General features: G+C 39.4%; 1 protein-coding gene and 1 long non-coding RNA gene across 2 annotated transcripts in view; both read left to right on the top strand.

Annotated features, from left to right (window-relative positions):
• The window catches only part of ythdf2 (YTH N6-methyladenosine RNA binding protein F2), a 12,249-nt gene extending 4,623 nt beyond the window's left edge, over positions 1-7,626 (top strand). The window contains exons 4-6 of the mRNA XM_016268425.1: positions 1,426-3,048; positions 6,778-6,840; positions 7,492-7,626. Coding sequence (XP_016123911.1) covers positions 1,426-3,048; positions 6,778-6,840; positions 7,492-7,515 — 1,710 coding nt within the window. The 3' untranslated portion in view covers positions 7,516-7,626. The remainder of the gene's footprint in view (positions 1-1,425; positions 3,049-6,777; positions 6,841-7,491) is intronic.
• A 3,459-nt stretch (positions 7,627-11,085) lies between these two features.
• On the top strand, positions 11,086-13,917 carry LOC107582555 (uncharacterized). Its single transcript, XR_001608961.1, has 2 exons — positions 11,086-11,232; positions 11,361-13,917. It is a non-coding gene; the product is annotated as an uncharacterized lncRNA (long non-coding RNA).
• Positions 13,918-19,040: the final 5,123 nt, after the last annotated feature.

A 19,040-nucleotide genomic window follows, 5' to 3' on the forward strand; every position in this document is an offset into this window, starting at 1 on the left:
CTTTAAACCTAGCCAAAAAGCCATATGTGTTGACTGTGAAACACAGTAGACTTTAATAATATGCATTTATGGTGTAATTACTACATTTTCGTGTCAATCCATCTTCATATTTACTGCAAACAATGTGCTTTTACTTTAATTCTTAGCTTGCAGCGCAGCAAAAATAGACTCCATCTCTGCAATGCCGCAGACGCACCGCTGGAACGCGCTGCCGGATGCAACCGTGTGCACGCTTTATTAATCCATTAACATGAGCGCGGAAAAAATACGCAACACATATGCACTGCAAAGTGAGCGAGCGCTGAATGGTTCAACACTGGCAAGAATTAAAAAGTAATGCAATTTATAAACATTAGTGATGATGTGACACTGCCTCGATTGTGCAAGTGGCAATTCCTGTGTCAACCGTACAGTATGCAGCTCGCTTATAGACAGAAACGGTGTGGTGATTTGAAGCCATTTGCGTATTTTGAGAGCGAAAGAGAGCGTGCGCGCACTGTGATTCCCTCACGCTGTTTGTGAAATTACGTCTCACACAAGGTTTTCAAATTACTTTAGAAGTTATTTAATGAAGAAATATACTCACCTTCAGCATTATAATTATTTCACCCGCGCCCGACTGAGACCGAGACTCTGTATGTTGTGCCAAACCTCTCACGGCAGCTTCATCAGCTTGAGATCTGCCTTTTTAGAGACCGCCGATCAATCATCTCAACATGATTATCGGCCGATAGTGATTGGTAGCCGATCAATCGGAGCACCCCTAGTATACAGGGATGAACAATAAAGTTGGCCTGTTGACCTGAGGTCACTGTGAGTTTAAGAGATTGTGTTGGTTGATTTAGGTTTTTTTGTTTTTATTTTTGTTTCTTTTTACATTGGATCAAAAATACAGTAAAAACAGCAAATGTGACATTTTATTACAATTTAAAATAATTTTAATGTACTTTAAGTTGTAATTTATTCCTTTGAAGGCAATGCTGAATTTTCAGGCACCATTACTCCAGTATGCAGTGTCTCATGTTCTATCAGAAATCATTCTAATATGCTGATCTAGTGAACACATTTCTTATAAATGTTGGAAACCGTTTTTGTGGAGAAGATAATTTTCAGTGTTTTTTTTGTTGTTGATTAAATAGAAAGTTCAAAAGAACAGCATTCATTCAATGTATACATTTGTAATGTTTAGCATTTACTGGCCAGTGATATTTTGGCAGTGCAGGTAGTAATCTGAACTTCGAGCAGAAGAAATCCTTATTGTTGAGTTCCTGTTGACTTTATTTATTTTCTTTTATTCAGCTTCACTTTCTTTCGTATGAGCAGTAATGGCAAGGGAAACTAGAGAATATTTAATGACAATACAGATAATTGAAATGGTGCTTTTTTTTCTATATGAAAACTTATATACTGTTCTTGTTTTTGCAGAGTAATGCCTATACGGCCATGTCTGACTCCTACATGCCCAGTTACTACAGCCCCTCGATAGGCTTTACCTATTCACTGAATGAAGCGGCATGGTCTACAGGTGGTGATCCCCCGATGCCTTACCTGGCCTCTTATGGACAGCTTAGCAATGGGGAGCATCACTTTCTACCAGATGCCATGTTCGGCCAGTCTGGGGCCCTGGGGAGCAACCCTTTCCTGGGACAGCACGGCTTCAACTTCTTCCCCAGTGGGATTGACTTCCCTGCCTGGGGGAACAGCAGCTCTCAGGGACAGTCCACACAGAGCTCAGGTTACAGCAGCAGTTACGCCTATGCTCCTAGCACGCTAGGAGGTGCTATGATCGACGGACAGTCTCCCTTTGCAGCCAACGAGCCGCTCAACAAGGCCGTGGGAATGAATAGTTTGGATCAGGGCATGGCGGGGCTGAAGATTGGGGCTGGTGACATGGCACCCAAAGTTGTTGGTTCTGGACTTCCTGGAGGGCCATTAAGTCAGGTATCTGCAGCTCCCACCATGCCTCCTGCCTCCATGGCTCCTGCTAAAACTGCGTCTTGGGCGGACATTGCCAGCAAGCCGGCCAAACCGCAGCCAAAGCTGAAAACCAAGGGGGGACTTGGTGGGACGAATCTGCCGCCGCCTCCGATCAAACATAACATGGATATTGGGACTTGGGACAACAAAGGGACTATGCCTAAACCAGTAGCCCCACAGCAGACTTCCCTGCCCACTAATGGACAGCCGCCAAATCAGTCGTCTCCTCAACCAGGTGCTACTGCCGGCGGGGTGCCGCAGCTGCCCCTCAGCAACGGACAGTTAATGCCTCCCACTGGTCAACTCGGCCAGCACCCTCTTCCTCCAGGTTGCCAGCCTGGTGCTGTCCCACCTCCCCTCTCCCAGGGCCCTTCCGCTCCCCAACCCTCTCAGCCAACCCGCTGGGTGCCCCCGCGTAACCGTGCCAATGGCTTTGGGGATGCAGTGGGCGGACCTGGCCAATCCCCTCCCAATTCAGGAATGGGTGGTGTGGCTGTGCCATTAGAGCCCCACCCAGTTCTGGAGAAACTGCGCATGGTGAACAACTACAATCCCAAGGACTTTGACTGGAACCCAAAGCACGGTCGCGTCTTTATCATCAAGAGCTACTCTGAGGATGACATCCATCGCTCCATTAAGTACAATATCTGGTGCAGCACAGAACATGGCAATAAGCGTCTGGACGCTGCTTACCGTTCACTGGCCAACAAAGGGCCGCTCTACCTGCTCTTCAGCGTGAATGGCAGCGGGCACTTCTGTGGTGTGGCCGAGATGCGCTCACCTGTGGACTACAACACTTGTGCAGGCGTGTGGTCGCAGGACAAGTGGAAGGGTCGCTTCGATGTTCGCTGGATCTTTGTGAAGGACGTTCCAAACAGCCAACTCAGGCACATTCGTCTGGAAAACAACGAGAATAAGCCAGTGACCAACTCCCGTGACACACAGGAGGTACCGCTGGACAAGGCGCGTCAGGTTTTGAAGATCATCGCAAGTTACAAGCACACCACCTCCATTTTTGACGACTTCTCACACTACGAGAAACGTCAGGAAGAGGAGGAGAGTGTAAAAAAGGTAATCTGTTAATGCCGTTGCTCCGTCAGGAATATAAAGCTGATTATTGTTTATCCAGTTCTTCACAAAGATCTTTTGATGTCAGTTTTGAAATGTTAGGACCACTGTTGTTCAATATTTTGATATTGTGAATCTGAAGTCATGCATTTATTTTCTTAGAAATGGAGTTTACCTAATTCAAAAGCATACCCATTTACATTAGGATAATGAATAAAAACACAGTGTTTAGGAATTGCAACCTCAAATGCTGCATTTGTTGCAAATGGTTTGTTGCACAAATAGCTAAGCTACGGAGAGCGAGATTATAAGTATACATAAAACGGTTGTTCTCCCATCATTTGCAAAGTCCGTGTACACCAATTCCCTTAAAAGGGTAGTTCACATGAAAATAAAATTTTCATAATTTACTCTCGTCATTCCAAACCTATTTGAATTTCTGTTGAACAAAAGATATTTAGATTTTTTTTTCATGCAAAAAGGTTCAGTTTTTCCATTTGTATGGGCAAAAATAGGTGAATATATATATATGTATGTGTGTGTTCTGTGGAAGGAAATCATACAGGCTTTAGGGTAGAGACACCAAAGAACTAGCGCTGAGGAAACCAAACTTTGGCATAGAGTTGTGACGGTACGAGTATCGGTACCAAATGGTTCACGGGGCAAATTCCAAATGGAAGTGATCATCCCTATCCCGTTGGAGTGGGAAGTTTGGAGTGAGCGGGGCACGTGCGTGCCATTAAGTAGTCGTTTGGAATGCACATGGCAAAGGGAGTGACGTAATTTCCTCATCTTCAGCTGGCATATTATGACAGCGCAGCACGGTGTTCACTATCATAAATGTCTTTTTATTGTTGTTAGCATAACTGTTGCAAATAAACATACATTTTATATTTTAAAAAGTTTAAAATATGCTATATAATATATAAAAACTATTATATAAAACTTTTTAAAATATACATAAAAAAAAAAATTAAAAAAAAAATGTATATGCTTGCTGATGGACACTGTGCTGCATTGTCACGGGAACATGCCAGCTGAAGATAATGAGGAAATTACGTTACTGTCTTTGCCAAGTGCATTCCAAACGACTACATAATGGCACGCATGTGCCCTGCGCTCTCCAAAGTCCCCACTCCAAGGGGATAGGGATGATCACTTCCATTTGCAATTTGCTCCATGAACCATTTGGTACCGATACTCGTACCGTCACACCCCTACTTTGGCATTGCCTCACATTGCTTGCATCGGGGAAAAAAGTTGCTCTAGAACACACCGGACTGACTACAACCAACGGCCAACTGACGTGTACGCTCTACTGTTTCCAACTAACGTCTACGCTTCCCATACCAGCAGGTGACTGTAGTCTGTATTCAGCATTCAAACGGGGAAACTTGAAGAGCTAGAACAGTGGATATATAAAGCAGTTTTACCGTTGTTTACATCAGCTGCGCTCATTACTGACAGATTACTTCAACGTCTTGATTCCACAAAGCCATGGTATTATTAAAATGATCCTCTGGTCAAATCAGGTGACAAGACAAGTGACAAGAATGACATCAAGTGTCTGTACATTCTTTCTTTACACAGTCATTGGTTTGCTTTTGTAATTTCTGATTTTTTTTTTTTTTCGTGTGCTCATTTTCTAAGCTGAATAGCCAATTGGAGTTGTCTTTCTCGCTGACAAGCTCCATTGCTGATTCAACATTCAGAATCGTCCAAAAAACTAAAGCTGACCGATGCTCAAAAACCACCTGACATTGCCCGACGCACACCATTTAGTGTGTCCTGGGCTTTAAACAACATGAGTAAATTAATCAAATTTATTATTTTTGAGTGAACATCCCTTTTAACTCATGGTGGTGTTAATGGACTTTAAAAGTTTAATTAGAATTAAATCGAATTTAAATCTAATTTTCTCTCTCGGCTTGAATGTTTTTTGGTTTTGGTTTTTTTCAGTAGAATGACAACCTGTCTTTTGGCTTGACCAGAATGTTAGTATGTTAGTCAAATGACGAACATGGGGTTAAAACCACCATGAAAACGTCAACCGCAGGATTTGGGTTACTGTGCATCACTGCAAGAGAACATCTGTGTGTTAAGTTTTTTTCAGCCTCATCAGTTCTCTGGTTAATTGAACAACATTCTGATGGTGCATGTCCATATTTCAGATTTGACCAAACATTAGCATACAATTTTTTTCCCCCTTTTTTTTTTTTTATCCACTAGCAAAATAGTGTGAAAAATGAAAATGCCTCAGCCTCATAAAAGGAGTAGAATTGTGTAATATATGGGTGTGATCACTTTTGTTCTGTATTTTCTTGAATAGTTTAGTGTTTTTGTGCTCTGTCACTTTGCTGTCTTTATAGTGTATAGCAGGGATCCTCAAATCTGGCCCACGAGATCCACTTTCCTGCAGAGTTTAGCTCTAACCCTAATCAAACACACCTGAGCATGCTAATCAATGTCTTCAGGATCATTAGAAAATCACAGGTAGCGGAGTTTGATCAGGGTTGGAGCTAAACTCCGCAGCGCATTGGACCTCCAGGGCAAGATTTGAGGAACCCTGGTGTATAGTATGTGTCTATATATGGAGTTGGAGTTATGTGGTGTACAATGCACTAAGCATATAAAGTATTTGTTTAGTGTGGTGAACAGCATTTATAGAGATACCTGATAGCACATAATTATGTTGAAACAATTGAAAGCCCAGCCCAGATATCCACCATTCTGCTTTGTATAGTGGTGGCACTAATGGTTTTTCTTCTGTGCTGTTGTAGCCGAAAAGAGAGGTATTTTTAGATAATTAATTTCTTTACCATGGTTATGTGGACGAAGTGAATAATGGCTGTAAAGCTCCAGTTCTTATTGCAGTTCTTTCTGTATACGTGGGCTGGCTGGCATCACCAGTTGAGCTCACTGAATGTTTTTAGCAGGTCAGTTCTTCTGTTTGAGTAAGATGTAATTGCTTTATTGTGAAGTGTTGCTTACTGAAATAATACATTATAAAGAGAACACCTTCCAGTGAAATTGTTCAGGTGCATCTTTATTTACTTTTATTGTCCTTTTTCCTAACAAATGCTGGTCGGCTGTAAAGCTCCAGTTCTTATTGCAGTTCTTTCTGTATACGTGGGCTGGCATCACCAGTTGAGCTCACTGAATGTTTTTAGCAGGTCAGTTCTTCTGTTTGAGTAAGATGTAATTGCTTTATTGTGAAGTGTTGCTTACTGAAATAATACATTATAAAGAGAACACCTTCCAGTGAAATTGTTCAGGTGCATCTTTATTTACTTTTATTGTCCTTTTTCCTAACAAATGCTGGTACTGTGGTTCCCCCTCATCTCCCTGCAGTGAATACAGACTTGTTTAAGATTGGCTCTGTTTCACAGTTTGTCCTCCTGCACTATTCTCCAGTATCTTTGAGTGGACATCATTTGTAATTTTAATTTTATTAACATGTTGCACACCTAGGTGTAATATGACTGGAGAAACCTAGCAAAGAAAACTTGGAAATATCTGTAATTTCCAGGCCAGAAAAAAATCTGGGAATTTTTGTAGTGAATATAGATGTTTCTGGTTATGATTGGCTTGAAAAATGTCATTACTTATTAAGGATTGATCACACATTATATCTTAACAATATATAAATATGGTCATTCTCTGTAGTTTGCATTTGAAAAATGTTTGGTATTTCAAGAGGATTTGATTAAATGGTATATTTCTTTTGGGCAGGTTGAGGTTCAGGGGAGTGACCCGTACTCCAGCAACTCCAGTCGGAGCCACTACAGAATGCAGGTGATTACCCCCTTGCTCATATTGAAAGCTATCTGTCAGCATGCTTGTAAATTAGAGTACCTGTGAGCTTGTAAATAATGGGTTTCAACCAATTAGTTCCAGCACCAGGCCCTTAAAGTTGGCCAGACTGGTCATTAGGCATATTATTAAGAAATGTTCTTAAAACATTGTTAAATCATGTAAACAATGTTATAAATGTCCCTGTTTGGCAGGCAGTATTGGCCATGTAACAATAGCATTCAACAGTTTGGGAACAGTACGATTTTTTTTTCTCCTCGTTGTTTTGAAAGTAATTACTACTTTCAAAAACAATTCAAAGAACCCTGAAAAATTATATTTTAAAATAAAGTTATTTTAAATTGTAGTAATATTTCACAATGAAGCTGATTCACTGTTTGATAATAGAAATGCAGATTTAGGTAGGTAACTACCCCCATCTTTTAAAGTGTTTGATTTTAAGTAAAAGCTCTTAATCTTTAGTTTGTTTGTTTTTTATTGATAATTATTTATTTTTTGTTTGGTGCAGTTTTTCTAAGAAATGCTTATAAAAGAGTTAATCACGTAGTTTAAAGATCCGGTCTTTACAGAATTTTTCAAAATGTCCTCCCAGCATGCATTGATAACAGTTGTTTTATTCATTCTCTTTTCCAGGATCGCCAAGGACGTGTGAAGTAACAAGCACTGCTTTGGGCAAAAGACTGACAGGCCCTATTTTTTCTCCACAGTCTTACAACCAGATATTTTCAGAAATTATTTTGGGGAAAGATTTAACCAAGGATTCAAAAAGAGGAAAAACGAAGCTAAATGAAGACTCTTCTTTTGATTTCTGTTGACCTAAAAGACTTCGAACTTGTAGTAAAAGAAATGACACGATTATTCATAGGACTACAACTTAATTCTATAGGATTCTAATAGTGAACCCAGTACTTCTTGTACTTCCCAGTACAACTTTTTTTTGTTTTTGTTCTGCTGCCTTTTTTTTTTTCTCCTAAATTGTTTTTTAGAAAAAAAACGTCTGTTTTTACAGTCCAAACACATGGCTTTGCTTCTCTCTTGCTATATTGAGTTTTTTTTTCTTCTTTTAAATCATTAAGTCTTTCACAGAAGAAAGTAAGTCATCCAGTTTTGGAATGACACAAAGGGTGAGAAAATGAAGACAATATTCTAAAAAAATCCTCCTTTTGACCACAAAGAGTCACAAGTAATGTTGCAGTGCCCTATACAATCAAAGAATCAAACATGGCCCACATGGTGAAGATTGTGACCACCCTTCACTCTCATAAATAAAAAGCTGTCACTGAGGTGGTATCTTTTCAACGTTGGGTCTTCTGTGAAACTTAAAAGGATATATTTTGAGAAATGTCTCTTTTTTTTCTTTCACAGAAGAAAGTAAGTCATCCAGTTTTGGAATGACACAAAGGGTGAGAAAATGAAGACAATATTCTAAAAAATCCTCCTTTTGACCACAAAGAGTCACAAGTAATGTTGCAGTGCCCTATACAATCAAAGAATCAAACATGGCCCACATGGTGAAGATTGTGACCACCCTTCACTCTCATAAATAAAAAGCTGTCACTGAGGTGGTATCTTTTCAAAATTACCTAATTATGTAGCCTAACTTTAAGGTACCAAAATGGACCCTTTAGGTACAAACTTGTAGCCTACCTTTTGAAAAAGTACTGCCCCAGTGACAGTTTTTGTAGCCTTATTTCTGAGTGTTGTTTGTATTGTATTTCTGTGTGCACAACATTAAACCTTGTTTTATGAGGTAAAATCATCAGATACATTTCACACTATAGTGTATATGACCATTTAAAATTTTACTATCCAACGGTTTTGAGCTTTGGTAATTCGTCAAGGGCCACTGTGTCAGTGAGGTCACAGCCATCAATCATTTAAACATTTTAATTGACACTGCAGTAGAGCTCTGCCTCCTTAAGTGCTAAAACCAAGTGTTTACACGTAGCCTTATATGTGTCTGAATCAGTTCTTGTCTGATGTGTGTTTGGTTAGAGTGTATATGTATTTGTGCCTATTTTAGAACATGAGATATTAACATGTCAATTTGGGTACTTTTTGTGTGCGTGTGCATTGTTGATATTGGGGGAGTTTTACGTATGAGGGGGAAATAAGATGCAGCACATGGCTCAACCTGCCGTCTGTCTATACAATGCCGCCTGAGGGGCCCTTCTCTGACCTCAGCTTCTCTCTCCCCAGGGACCCCAAAACCTCTGGGGATCCCCAGACAACATGAAGGTGGGGAGGACAAACTTGTAGCCTACCTTTTGAAAAAGTACTGCCCCAGTGACAGTTTTTGTAGCCTTATTTCTGAGTGTTGTTTGTATTGTATTTCTGTGTGCACAACATTAAACCTTGTTTTATGAGGTAAAATCATCAGATACATTTCACACTATAGTGTATATGACCATTTAAAATTTTACTATCCAATGGTTTTGAGCTTTGGTAATTCGTCAAGGGCCACTGTGTCAGTGAGGTCACAGCCATCAATCATTTAAACATTTTAATTGACACTGCAGTAGAGCTCTGCCTCCTTAAGTGCTAAAACCAAGTGTTTACACGTAGCCTTATATGTGTCTGAATCAGTTCTTGTCTGATGTGTGTTTGGTTAGAGTGTGTATGTATTTGTGCCTATTTTAGAACATGAGATATTAACATGTCAATTTGGGTACTTTTTGTGTGCGTGTGCATTGTTGATATTGGGGGAGTTTTACATATGAGGGGGAAATAAGATGCAGCACATGGCTCAACCTGCCGTCTGTCTATACAATGCCGCCTGAGGGGCCCTTCTCTGACCTCAGCTTCTCTCTCCCCAGGGACCCCAAAACCTCTGGGGATCCCCAGACAACATGAAGGTGGGGAGGGGAACGGCACGTGTCTCTGAGACCACTGATGCGGTGTATGTTCAAGACAGATGCAGTCTAGTCTGTCCATGTGTCTACTGTCATTCTTCTCTGAAAATAGAGCAAACCAAATAGTGTACATGCCTGCTGATGTTTACATTTTACTTCATTTTTTGCTGTTAAAACTGTAGGGTGCCTTCGGTTTTAAAGAAAATCAGAGCCTCAAAAAAATATTGGGAAAATTCGTAATAAACCATTTTGCTTTAGCATGAAAAAGACTAATATATAGGTTTATTCAGCATACTTTTGGATCAATCGCTGTAACAGTGCAGGCCACTGGAAAGTCTGCAGCGATTTTCAGGCTTTTAGATCTCATCCGTGTGGCCGCTGCTAACAGGCTGCACCTGAATAACAAAGAGGCGCAGGCCTGAACTCAATCAGTCTCGGGTTTAAGAGCAATAAATGTTGTGAATTTCTGATTTAGGTTCTTCTTGTACTCCAGACAGTATTATCGCGTTTTATCCTGCTGCCGTTGCTGTCTGGATTGTGTGCGGGGTGAGGGGCGAGGAGCGCGCGCTCAGTTTATCAGTGTGTTGACAGTCGAGTAGCCGCGTGCGTTCAGCGCATTATCAAGAGCGCGCGCGTGTATTTTTTGCCATTAGTAACGCCTGGCCATGTCTGCAGAAGATGCCATTTACATAATAAAATCATTTCTGTATTACACCGAGGGACCGATTTAGGCCTATTTCAAACGAATATGTATATAGTATGGAGGTCGAACGAAAATATGAAAGGGTCCTTTTAAATGTCCTTTCTATTGCATAAAATGTATTTAACAGCGCAAAAAAAAAAAAGTTAAATAGCTCAATTTTAATTAAAAACATTAAGAATAAAAAAAACAATCTGAATTTAGGCTGATTTATTATATTCTTATGCAAAATCTTGCACATTTAACGATGTCTAATTTTCTAGATTTAAATGATCCATTTGTTTATAAGCATCGGCTATTTGTTCATTTTTTTATATAACAAAGAAATTATCCAAATTAATTGTATTCAAAATATTCATTAATTGTAATTTTCTCTTCATTTTTCTGAATGATGTTAAGATGTTTTCCATTTGCTAAATTTTACGAATATTTGTCATGTCTGTGTTTATTAATTTTTTTCTCTGTAGAGGATTTTGAAAGACTAGGCCTAAATTAAAAACAAAAATCATTAAAAAAAACTTTAAAATAAATAAATTCACATTATTTGTTAATATCTTTTTCCAGAGACCGAATATTAGACATACTGAAATGTTAGGCTATTTGTCGAAACTTTTTTTATTCAAATGCTTATCATTTTATAATTATGCTCCATTAATGCAAGAATGTAACACGTAACCTCAGCATGGGTAACGTTCCTCTCAGTCATTTTAATGAATGTTGTGCAGAATTATCTTTCGGAATGGTCGCCTATATTTTAAGTCGTCGTAAGGACTAATGTGGAAAAGTATGGACAAGTGTGGAAAACATAAACACGTCTCAAAGGTTTGTAAGTTGCACGACCAAAACATCCTCTGTGTAAAAGTATAAGCTAAAAATGCAACACCAGCAACGTCATATGCAGTATGAATGACTGTCAGAGTGATTAATATGTGCTTTTATTGTCTTCACAGTTGTGTGTTCCGTCGACGGAAATCTAGCCTGAGGGGAAGAGCCTCATCCCAGACTCTGTTTGCCTTTCTTTTGTGAGTAAAATTCATCATAAGTCATACATAAATACATAAACTTTGACCCCTCTAAACATCTGGGCCACGTGCCTAGAGCAGATAGGTGATTTATTACTGCCAGTTTGAAGGAACATGATTTGAATGCAGAAGCTTGACTTTGGGCCTTATGTGTTGGTGTTTGTGCTGTTCTCCTGTTTAAAATCTGCAGTAGCAGGTTGTAACAAACCTCAATAATACACTACTAAAGATTGTTTATCTTAAGGGGTTTGTTGCAAGGGCACCTGATCTTACTCCAAATTCACTGTCACAGATTTGGACAATGCTGTCAGAGATGACAGAATTGTGAAATATTATATTTTTAAAAATCTGCACAGATTTAATGGGTAATATTTAAAGCCCTTTATCCCACACTGCATTTGCATATTACACTCCATTGCTTGCAATGATGGCTTGTGTTGTGAAATGTAGGTCATAGCGCAACCTTTGCCGTTTTCGCCTCTGAGCTTTTTGCAGAGCATTGCCACTAAATATAATCTCATGGTTTGGAAGAGATGCATCCATGCCTTTCGTAAATCATTATATGCATATTAGGCCCTGTGTTTGTGTATTTTTGTTTAATGTAATGAATATTCGATGGTTTGATTAAGTGTTTGCCATGTATAAAGGGATTAGCTGGTTTCATGATATCGACGTGAGTCAAATAGGGGTTGGCAAGTGTAGTGCATTATTTTATTGTGCACATATGATGTCTAATATGAAACCACAGTTGTAGTGACCGTACTAAACATGACACTGTCCCGTCGATCGGTCGCTCAGGTGAGTGCTGCTGTTGGCTTCTCTCTTGGCATTCACCGCGTGCCTTAATTGTATTGAAATTAAATCAAGGTCCACTGTGAACACAAAGAGCAAAAACCCAAGTTCCTGAACGTCATCCAACTTTGTCTTTTCCTACAAACTCTCTCCGTTCCTCTTCATCTTTGCAGTCTGGTCTGTTCTCACGGCTAACGGTTCAATCATGCACTTCAGCTTCCCTGCCGGTTCACTCACTCGTCTGTATTTGGTCCCTATGCACTGTGCACATCCTGTTCTTGTCCTTCAGTACAATACCACATTTCTGGGCTCATCTAAAATCCCTCTCTTCTCACCTGTCCTCCTCCTCCTCTTGCATCTGATGTGGGCTTCGGTGGTGTTAGTGCAGTCCAAACAAGAAGTCCTAATCTTGCACACACACACTCATGGACACGTACAAACACACTATCGCACATCTTTCCGAGGGTTCTCCCTGTGCGTGCGGGTTTTAAATTGCATAATTCCCCGTCTTCCATCGGCCTAGATGTGTGGTAAGAACAAAACATACATGATAGTGCAACACAGTGTTTCTCATGCTCATATTTTACACACATTCAGAAACACATTTACAAAAACATTCAGACATTCACAATTCTAGCTATATCCTGTACCGAATGCATGTCCTGAGAAATTACAAGACAGCGAGAGAGAGGAGACCGAGAGATAAAGAGGATCTACCTTTTGTTGTACCCATTCTCCTAGAAGCCCTGGCACCTGCCTTCTGTTTCATTCCAGCAGACCTTTTCCCTCTCTCGGTCAAACAAAGAGGACCAGCAAAGCTGTGTGTGAGGGATGTGCGAAGATGCAAAGCTATGCACTGCTCTCCCCCTCGTCTATTCAGCACGTCCACCGCCATGATGAGACGGCTGCCAGCATCACAATGTAAAGCTAGCGCTTCCCTATGACAGTCTGTTCTCTCCCTCTCTCCCCCCACCTCTCTCTCTGTCTTTTTATTTCGCTCACTCTCTCTCAGCATACGCACACCTATACGGCAAGTTAAAAAAAAGTACGGTTAAAATCACATCACATAAAATGAGTTGAAGCTGACGATGACAGTTGAAATAAATGCATACGTTACAGAGAAGATGTACATGTATTTCGGAAAATAATAATATTCCAAAACACATCAGTTACAGCCACAAGCATCAGATCACATACAACAATTACCCAGAAGCACGGTCTATTTCTTCAAAACTACTGACAATAAGCAGCTAATTATCTTTAGCTTCATTCTTTTTCCTCGCATTCTCGCTCTAGCGGAGAAAACAGAAATGTATATCCTGGTTTTTCCCATTCTCTTAGTTCCGTCAGTTCTTGCTATTCTCCATCCAAGGGTGAACAGGGTGTCCTGCTGAAGCTCTCTGCCCCAGCTGAGGCTCCTTTTCCTGGGGGCTGGAGAGCAGTATTGCAAGGGGAGATGTTCTGGGGGTGGGGTGGAGAAGGTTTAGGGGAGAGGTAGGCAGGCAGGTAGGAAGGTTTTCACGCATGCAGGAAGGGAAAATCAGGTGCTGGGATGTTGCAGCCGCTTAAAAACCAAAACCAAAAAAAAGAGGAGTATTCTCCCCCGTGAGAAAATCAGCCTGAGAAAATCCATTTGTGCACGCCACAAAAAATGTTTTTTTTTTTTTTTTTTACAAAAAGCTGAGAATGCGCATATACATATATAAACACATCATATATGTATACATATCCAGAGGAAGAGGGAAGGAGCAGGTATGCAAGGGATGAGCGGTTCACACACACGGTCACACACACACTGTGCTGCGCACACGCTCGGGCTACAATTTATGCTCTCCGTTTGACACCACCCCCACCTCTCTGGGCACATACATACGCGCTCACACACACACACGTGCGTGTAACGTCCCAGCTGATCATGGTAGAGAGATTAGATTGTAGGGACAGCTGGCAGGGATTACAGACGCAGGGGGTTGACTGAGCAGGGGAGGGGAAACCCTCTCTGACCAAGATGTATACACACACACATACACATACAAAATAAATTGCACATAAATGCAGGAAGAAAGTGTGCAGCATCACATTTACTTAGAAATATGATATCATATAAATGGCTGCTATATTTGGAAATAAGAACACACACTCATAAACTGAACGCAGGACGCACCTAGTGCACATCTAGATGCTGAGGGTTAATGTATGGTAATGACTGCTAGGAGGTGTCGGGGTGACACAGTTGACCTTTGACCCTGGACCACTCCATCTTTTCAGGGTGATCAGCTGATTGCAAAAGGGGGGTCATGGGGAGGCAACCCAATATGCTCCCCTGACACGCACGCACTCATGCACTCACGCTGAGACAATACATCATGCATGATATAACACAAGCCGCTACTTCGCTAATGTGCAATATCACTGCGAACCAGTGGGACGGGAGCTTAAAATGCAAAATACATTTTTGTTTTAAATCATTTTTTCTTAGTTCGTCCGCATCACACTTGATAGCGTTAAAACTGGAAGCATTTCAAAGTGTGAAACCCCAGTGAACTAGCTCTACAGAAGAGATCAAAACGGTTTAGTCTTAGATTTTGAACAGCATTTGAACTATATCTGACATTTAAATCAATTCTATGCTTCAGCATTTTCTGGTGCGGAGGACTGCAAGAACATTCTGTTCTTTGAGAGAAAGTTATTTTAAAATGTTATGCAAAATATGCATGGCTATTTAATAAACCTTTTTTCACTATTTTTTATGAAGAAAAATAATATGAGTTAATGCCATTAAAATACTTAATAATATATATGGAGTGTAATAATTATATTAAATATATTCATATAAAACATGTAAAAAAAAATTATAATGATAAATTAATTAAACATCACCACACAATGATAGACAGAATGCCATTTTTTTAATGGAGCTAAAACATAAAAGAGAATATTCTACAACTTAAAAGCGAAGTCTTAAAAACTGTGTGTTTGTGTGTAGCATGCTGAATGTCTCCTTGCTCTATTTATGTCTTTGTCAATGTGTGTATATTCCTGCATGAGATCATTATTGTATATTTTTGCAGTTTATGTGTGTACGCCCCAGGCAAATCAAACGGAAATTAAATGTATGTAAATGGAAGAGATTAGGGCCTGTGTGTGTTTGTGTCAGTACTAGCCTAGCCTGCATTCCTCCTAGCAATAGCGTCCTCTGAGTGCACTTTAATCTGTAATCTGACAGATTAGCAAATAGGAGCGTTTGAGCTGGATTATCACCTCGTTACAAATGACGAGCATCCCAGGACCTGCTCCTTGTGTGTGTGTGTGTGTGTGTGTGTTCGTATGTGTTAGCATATTTTGTATTCTTTGTGTTTTGTGTCTGTGCAGTTGTGTGCTTTTAAATACACTTCCATGATGTGGAATCATGATGTGGGTGTTTCTTCAAAAGTGACACCACATTCTTTGCGTTTTGTTAAAATTTTAATATTAAATGGTTAAACAAACGCTACAGTTTTTCTGAACAGAATTCATCACATTTTTAAAAATTATGTTTTTAAATATTTTTGTAATATATATATTTTTTCTGTCCTGTATGTAAAAAGGACCAATTTTCAGGCTTTGTTGAAAGATTAATTTATTTTTATTTATTTTAATTCCAGAATTCATATCTTGTATGTCAGCATCAGATTCAAATTTTCATCAAAAAATAAATAAATGAAAACAAAGCATCCAGATGTTCTGTTGAAGCGGTCGGTCTTTGCGCTGCATCATTTTAAAGAGGTCACATAACAGATGGGTTGCTAAAACGTCCTCACTGACGAGCCGAAATGGGACATTTACAAGATTACAAAGACTAAAGCTAAATGAGTTTAAAACCTAAACCTGCAGTATTTAAGGGTGAAAGATCATTATTTTAAACTAATGCAAGCTACAGTGTGCAAATGGGAAAAAAGCAGAGCGATGCACAGTTACACACTCAGGTGTGTGTACTGTTTCTTGTTTTTTTGGGGTTTTTTTTGCTTTTGTATGTTCCTGCATTAAAGGTATATGGGTATAATGCTGAGTTGGCCATTATATGTGTGTCTCAGGAGTGTGTGTTTGCCTATGGGCTATGCACAAATGTGTATGTGAGCGAGCACTGATGCGTGTGTGTGTCTGTGCAGAATGCTTGGTAGGTCGTTTGGCAAATCCGGCAGCATGTGCTATTGTGTTCGCCGCTACACTAACATGCATACACATGCATATATAAAAGTGAAATGCACAGACAAATGTGACAAAAAATACAATTTGTTGTTAAATCAACACATAGACAACACAAAAAGGATAGTTCACCTGAAAATGAAATTCTTGCCACTATTTATTCACCCTCATGTTTTTCCGAACCTGTATGAATTTCATTCTTCTGTGGAACACAAAAGATATTGTAAAGAATGTTGCAACTGTTTTTCAAAAGGCTTTTTTTCTTCTTCAAAATATCTGCAAAAAAGTACAATTTCGTTGTTAAATCAACACATAGACAACACTTTAAAGGGATAGATCCCCTAAAAATAAAAATCCTGGCGTCATTTATTCACGCTCATGTTGTTCTTCTGCGAACCACAAAAAAATATATTTTGAAGAATGTTGCAACTGTTTTTTGAAAGGCATTTTCCAAAATATCTAAAACTAAAAGTACAGTTTGTTGTTAAATCAACACATAGACAACCATTTAAAGGGATAGTTCACCTAAAAATGAAAATTCTGTTGCTATTCATTCACCTTCATGTTATTCCAAACCTAAATGACGTTATAACCTATTTATAACCTACTTTATAACCTATGAGATTTTTTTTAAATGTTGCAACTGCTTTTCAAATGGAATTTTACAAAAGCTCTTCCTTTGTGTTCCTTAGAAGAAAAAAATTCATCCCGTTTTGGAATGGCGGGATGGTCACAGAATTTTTTTTTTGTGTGTACTGTGCCTTTAACACAATAACTAGTATATAACATGCAGATGATGGTCAGTTAGTTCCTCTAATCCTATCGGTAAATATTATCCCACTAAGTGTAAAAGGGACAGCACTGCAGTTTTAATTTATCATAAAGTACATGTATTTAGCACTAAAGCTCATATTGGAATACAGTACAGAATATGATGCTAGTTATGGCAGTGCACAGTGCAGTCTCCAGAGTACAGCTGAAAATATGAGCTCTCGGTCATGGGCGCTTCATTGTGGATGGATCGATGCCCTGCTCTCCCCCTGGGTCACTGGTGTCCTCCAGTGCCCTTAATATTAGTGGCAATTTCATTAGCTCTGACCACATCGCTCTGATAGAGAGGCTTTAATTTTTTTTTTATTAAAATGACATCTACTGGTGTCCCATTTTACATTTCTTTCATACCTCAGATGATTATTTGTTCTCTTTGTAGTCGAAGCTCTGGAATACTGCATTTGAAATGGGATATAGCGTCTTCGAATGCTTCTTGAAATAATGATGCTCCTAGACCCTACAACATGACTAATTCCAAAAAAAAGGATGGGAACTTCTCTGTTTCTCTCTCCCTCCCTTTTTTCTCAGTACACCCCAGTAGTCAGCCCAGCAACAGCACACAGAAGCTCCCAAAAGCAACCCCCTTCTCGCCGCCTCTGCATCCAGTGACCCAGTTTCCACCCCCTCTCTAAAACAAATCACTCCATGACCCACTTCTTCGTTTCACACCACTTTAGTGTGCGCGTGTGCTTCACAAAATTATGCATCTGTATTCGCTCTGAGGTTCAGAGGCATTTCATCTGTGCGTTTGGTTACGGAAAAATACTGCTGGCAGTATAAAATCCCCCATGTTAATAATAAGCGCACAGAGAACTGTGTATTTCTCTTGCTTCTGTATGTAACATCAGTATGTCTGATTATGTTAAAATAGTCCTTCAAGGTCAGCGTTGCCTCCTGACCGTCTATAAAAAGGATTTTTGCAATCACAATTATTTTAATCTTCCAATTTTTTGTGGTTCGTTGTTGGATAAGTGCGTGATTTGTAATTAAAGTGCGCCATCAACGGCTGAATTATTTTCTGATTAATGTATGTGATAATGCTCATACTTCTGATAATAAGAACATGTCAGTGAGACTGTCAGAGGCGGCAACAGGAAGGCAAATCAATTTTGCGGCTTATTTAAGCAGAGAGACGAATGGTAATTTTTAATAATCAGCTACGCTCAGACGGTAAGTCACACATACAAGCAAACTCAGTTTATAAGGATTAATCCGTAAACATTTGTAATATTTAATCACAATGTTTTTCTGTAAAGGCAACTGCATGCTGTCAGACTCTGGAGTTGATTTAGGTTTCATTTAAATGAGCAGTAGGCCATGGTCATCTTTACAAATTTTTACTCAAAGGTGCATCGTTTAGAAAATCGTAGAACATGTGCATCTTTAATGAATGCAGTGCCATAAGTGTGTGCACTGCAATAAATGAAAGGCAGAGGGTCAGATTGACCCTGAATGGCTGGTGACAGGTTACACATAATTTAATTTTCCTTAGTTAACTTCCACCACCCGTCTCTCTTTATTTTTATTTATTTGGTATGTCAGAAAAATATCAATTTACTGTATATCTGGCAGCTAGAAGAGATGTAGCTATGTTTACTGCCTTAAATTTCAATATTTAATTTTATTAGGGAAATACAAGCCATTATATCTGTTTAATATTTTACCCCAGTTTTTACCCGAATATTTTACCCCAGATGTAAATCTTATATAGTTTATTAGGGACCATTATATCTGTTTAATATTTTACCCCAGTTTTTACCCGAATATTTTACCCCAGATGTAAATCTTATATTCTTATAT

The sequence above is a fragment of the Sinocyclocheilus grahami genome, unplaced genomic scaffold (genome assembly GCF_001515645.1).
Source record: "Sinocyclocheilus grahami isolate Dianchi unplaced genomic scaffold, SAMN03320097.WGS_v1.1 scaffold4.1, whole genome shotgun sequence".
Classification (NCBI taxonomy): domain Eukaryota; kingdom Metazoa; phylum Chordata; class Actinopteri; order Cypriniformes; family Cyprinidae; genus Sinocyclocheilus; species Sinocyclocheilus grahami.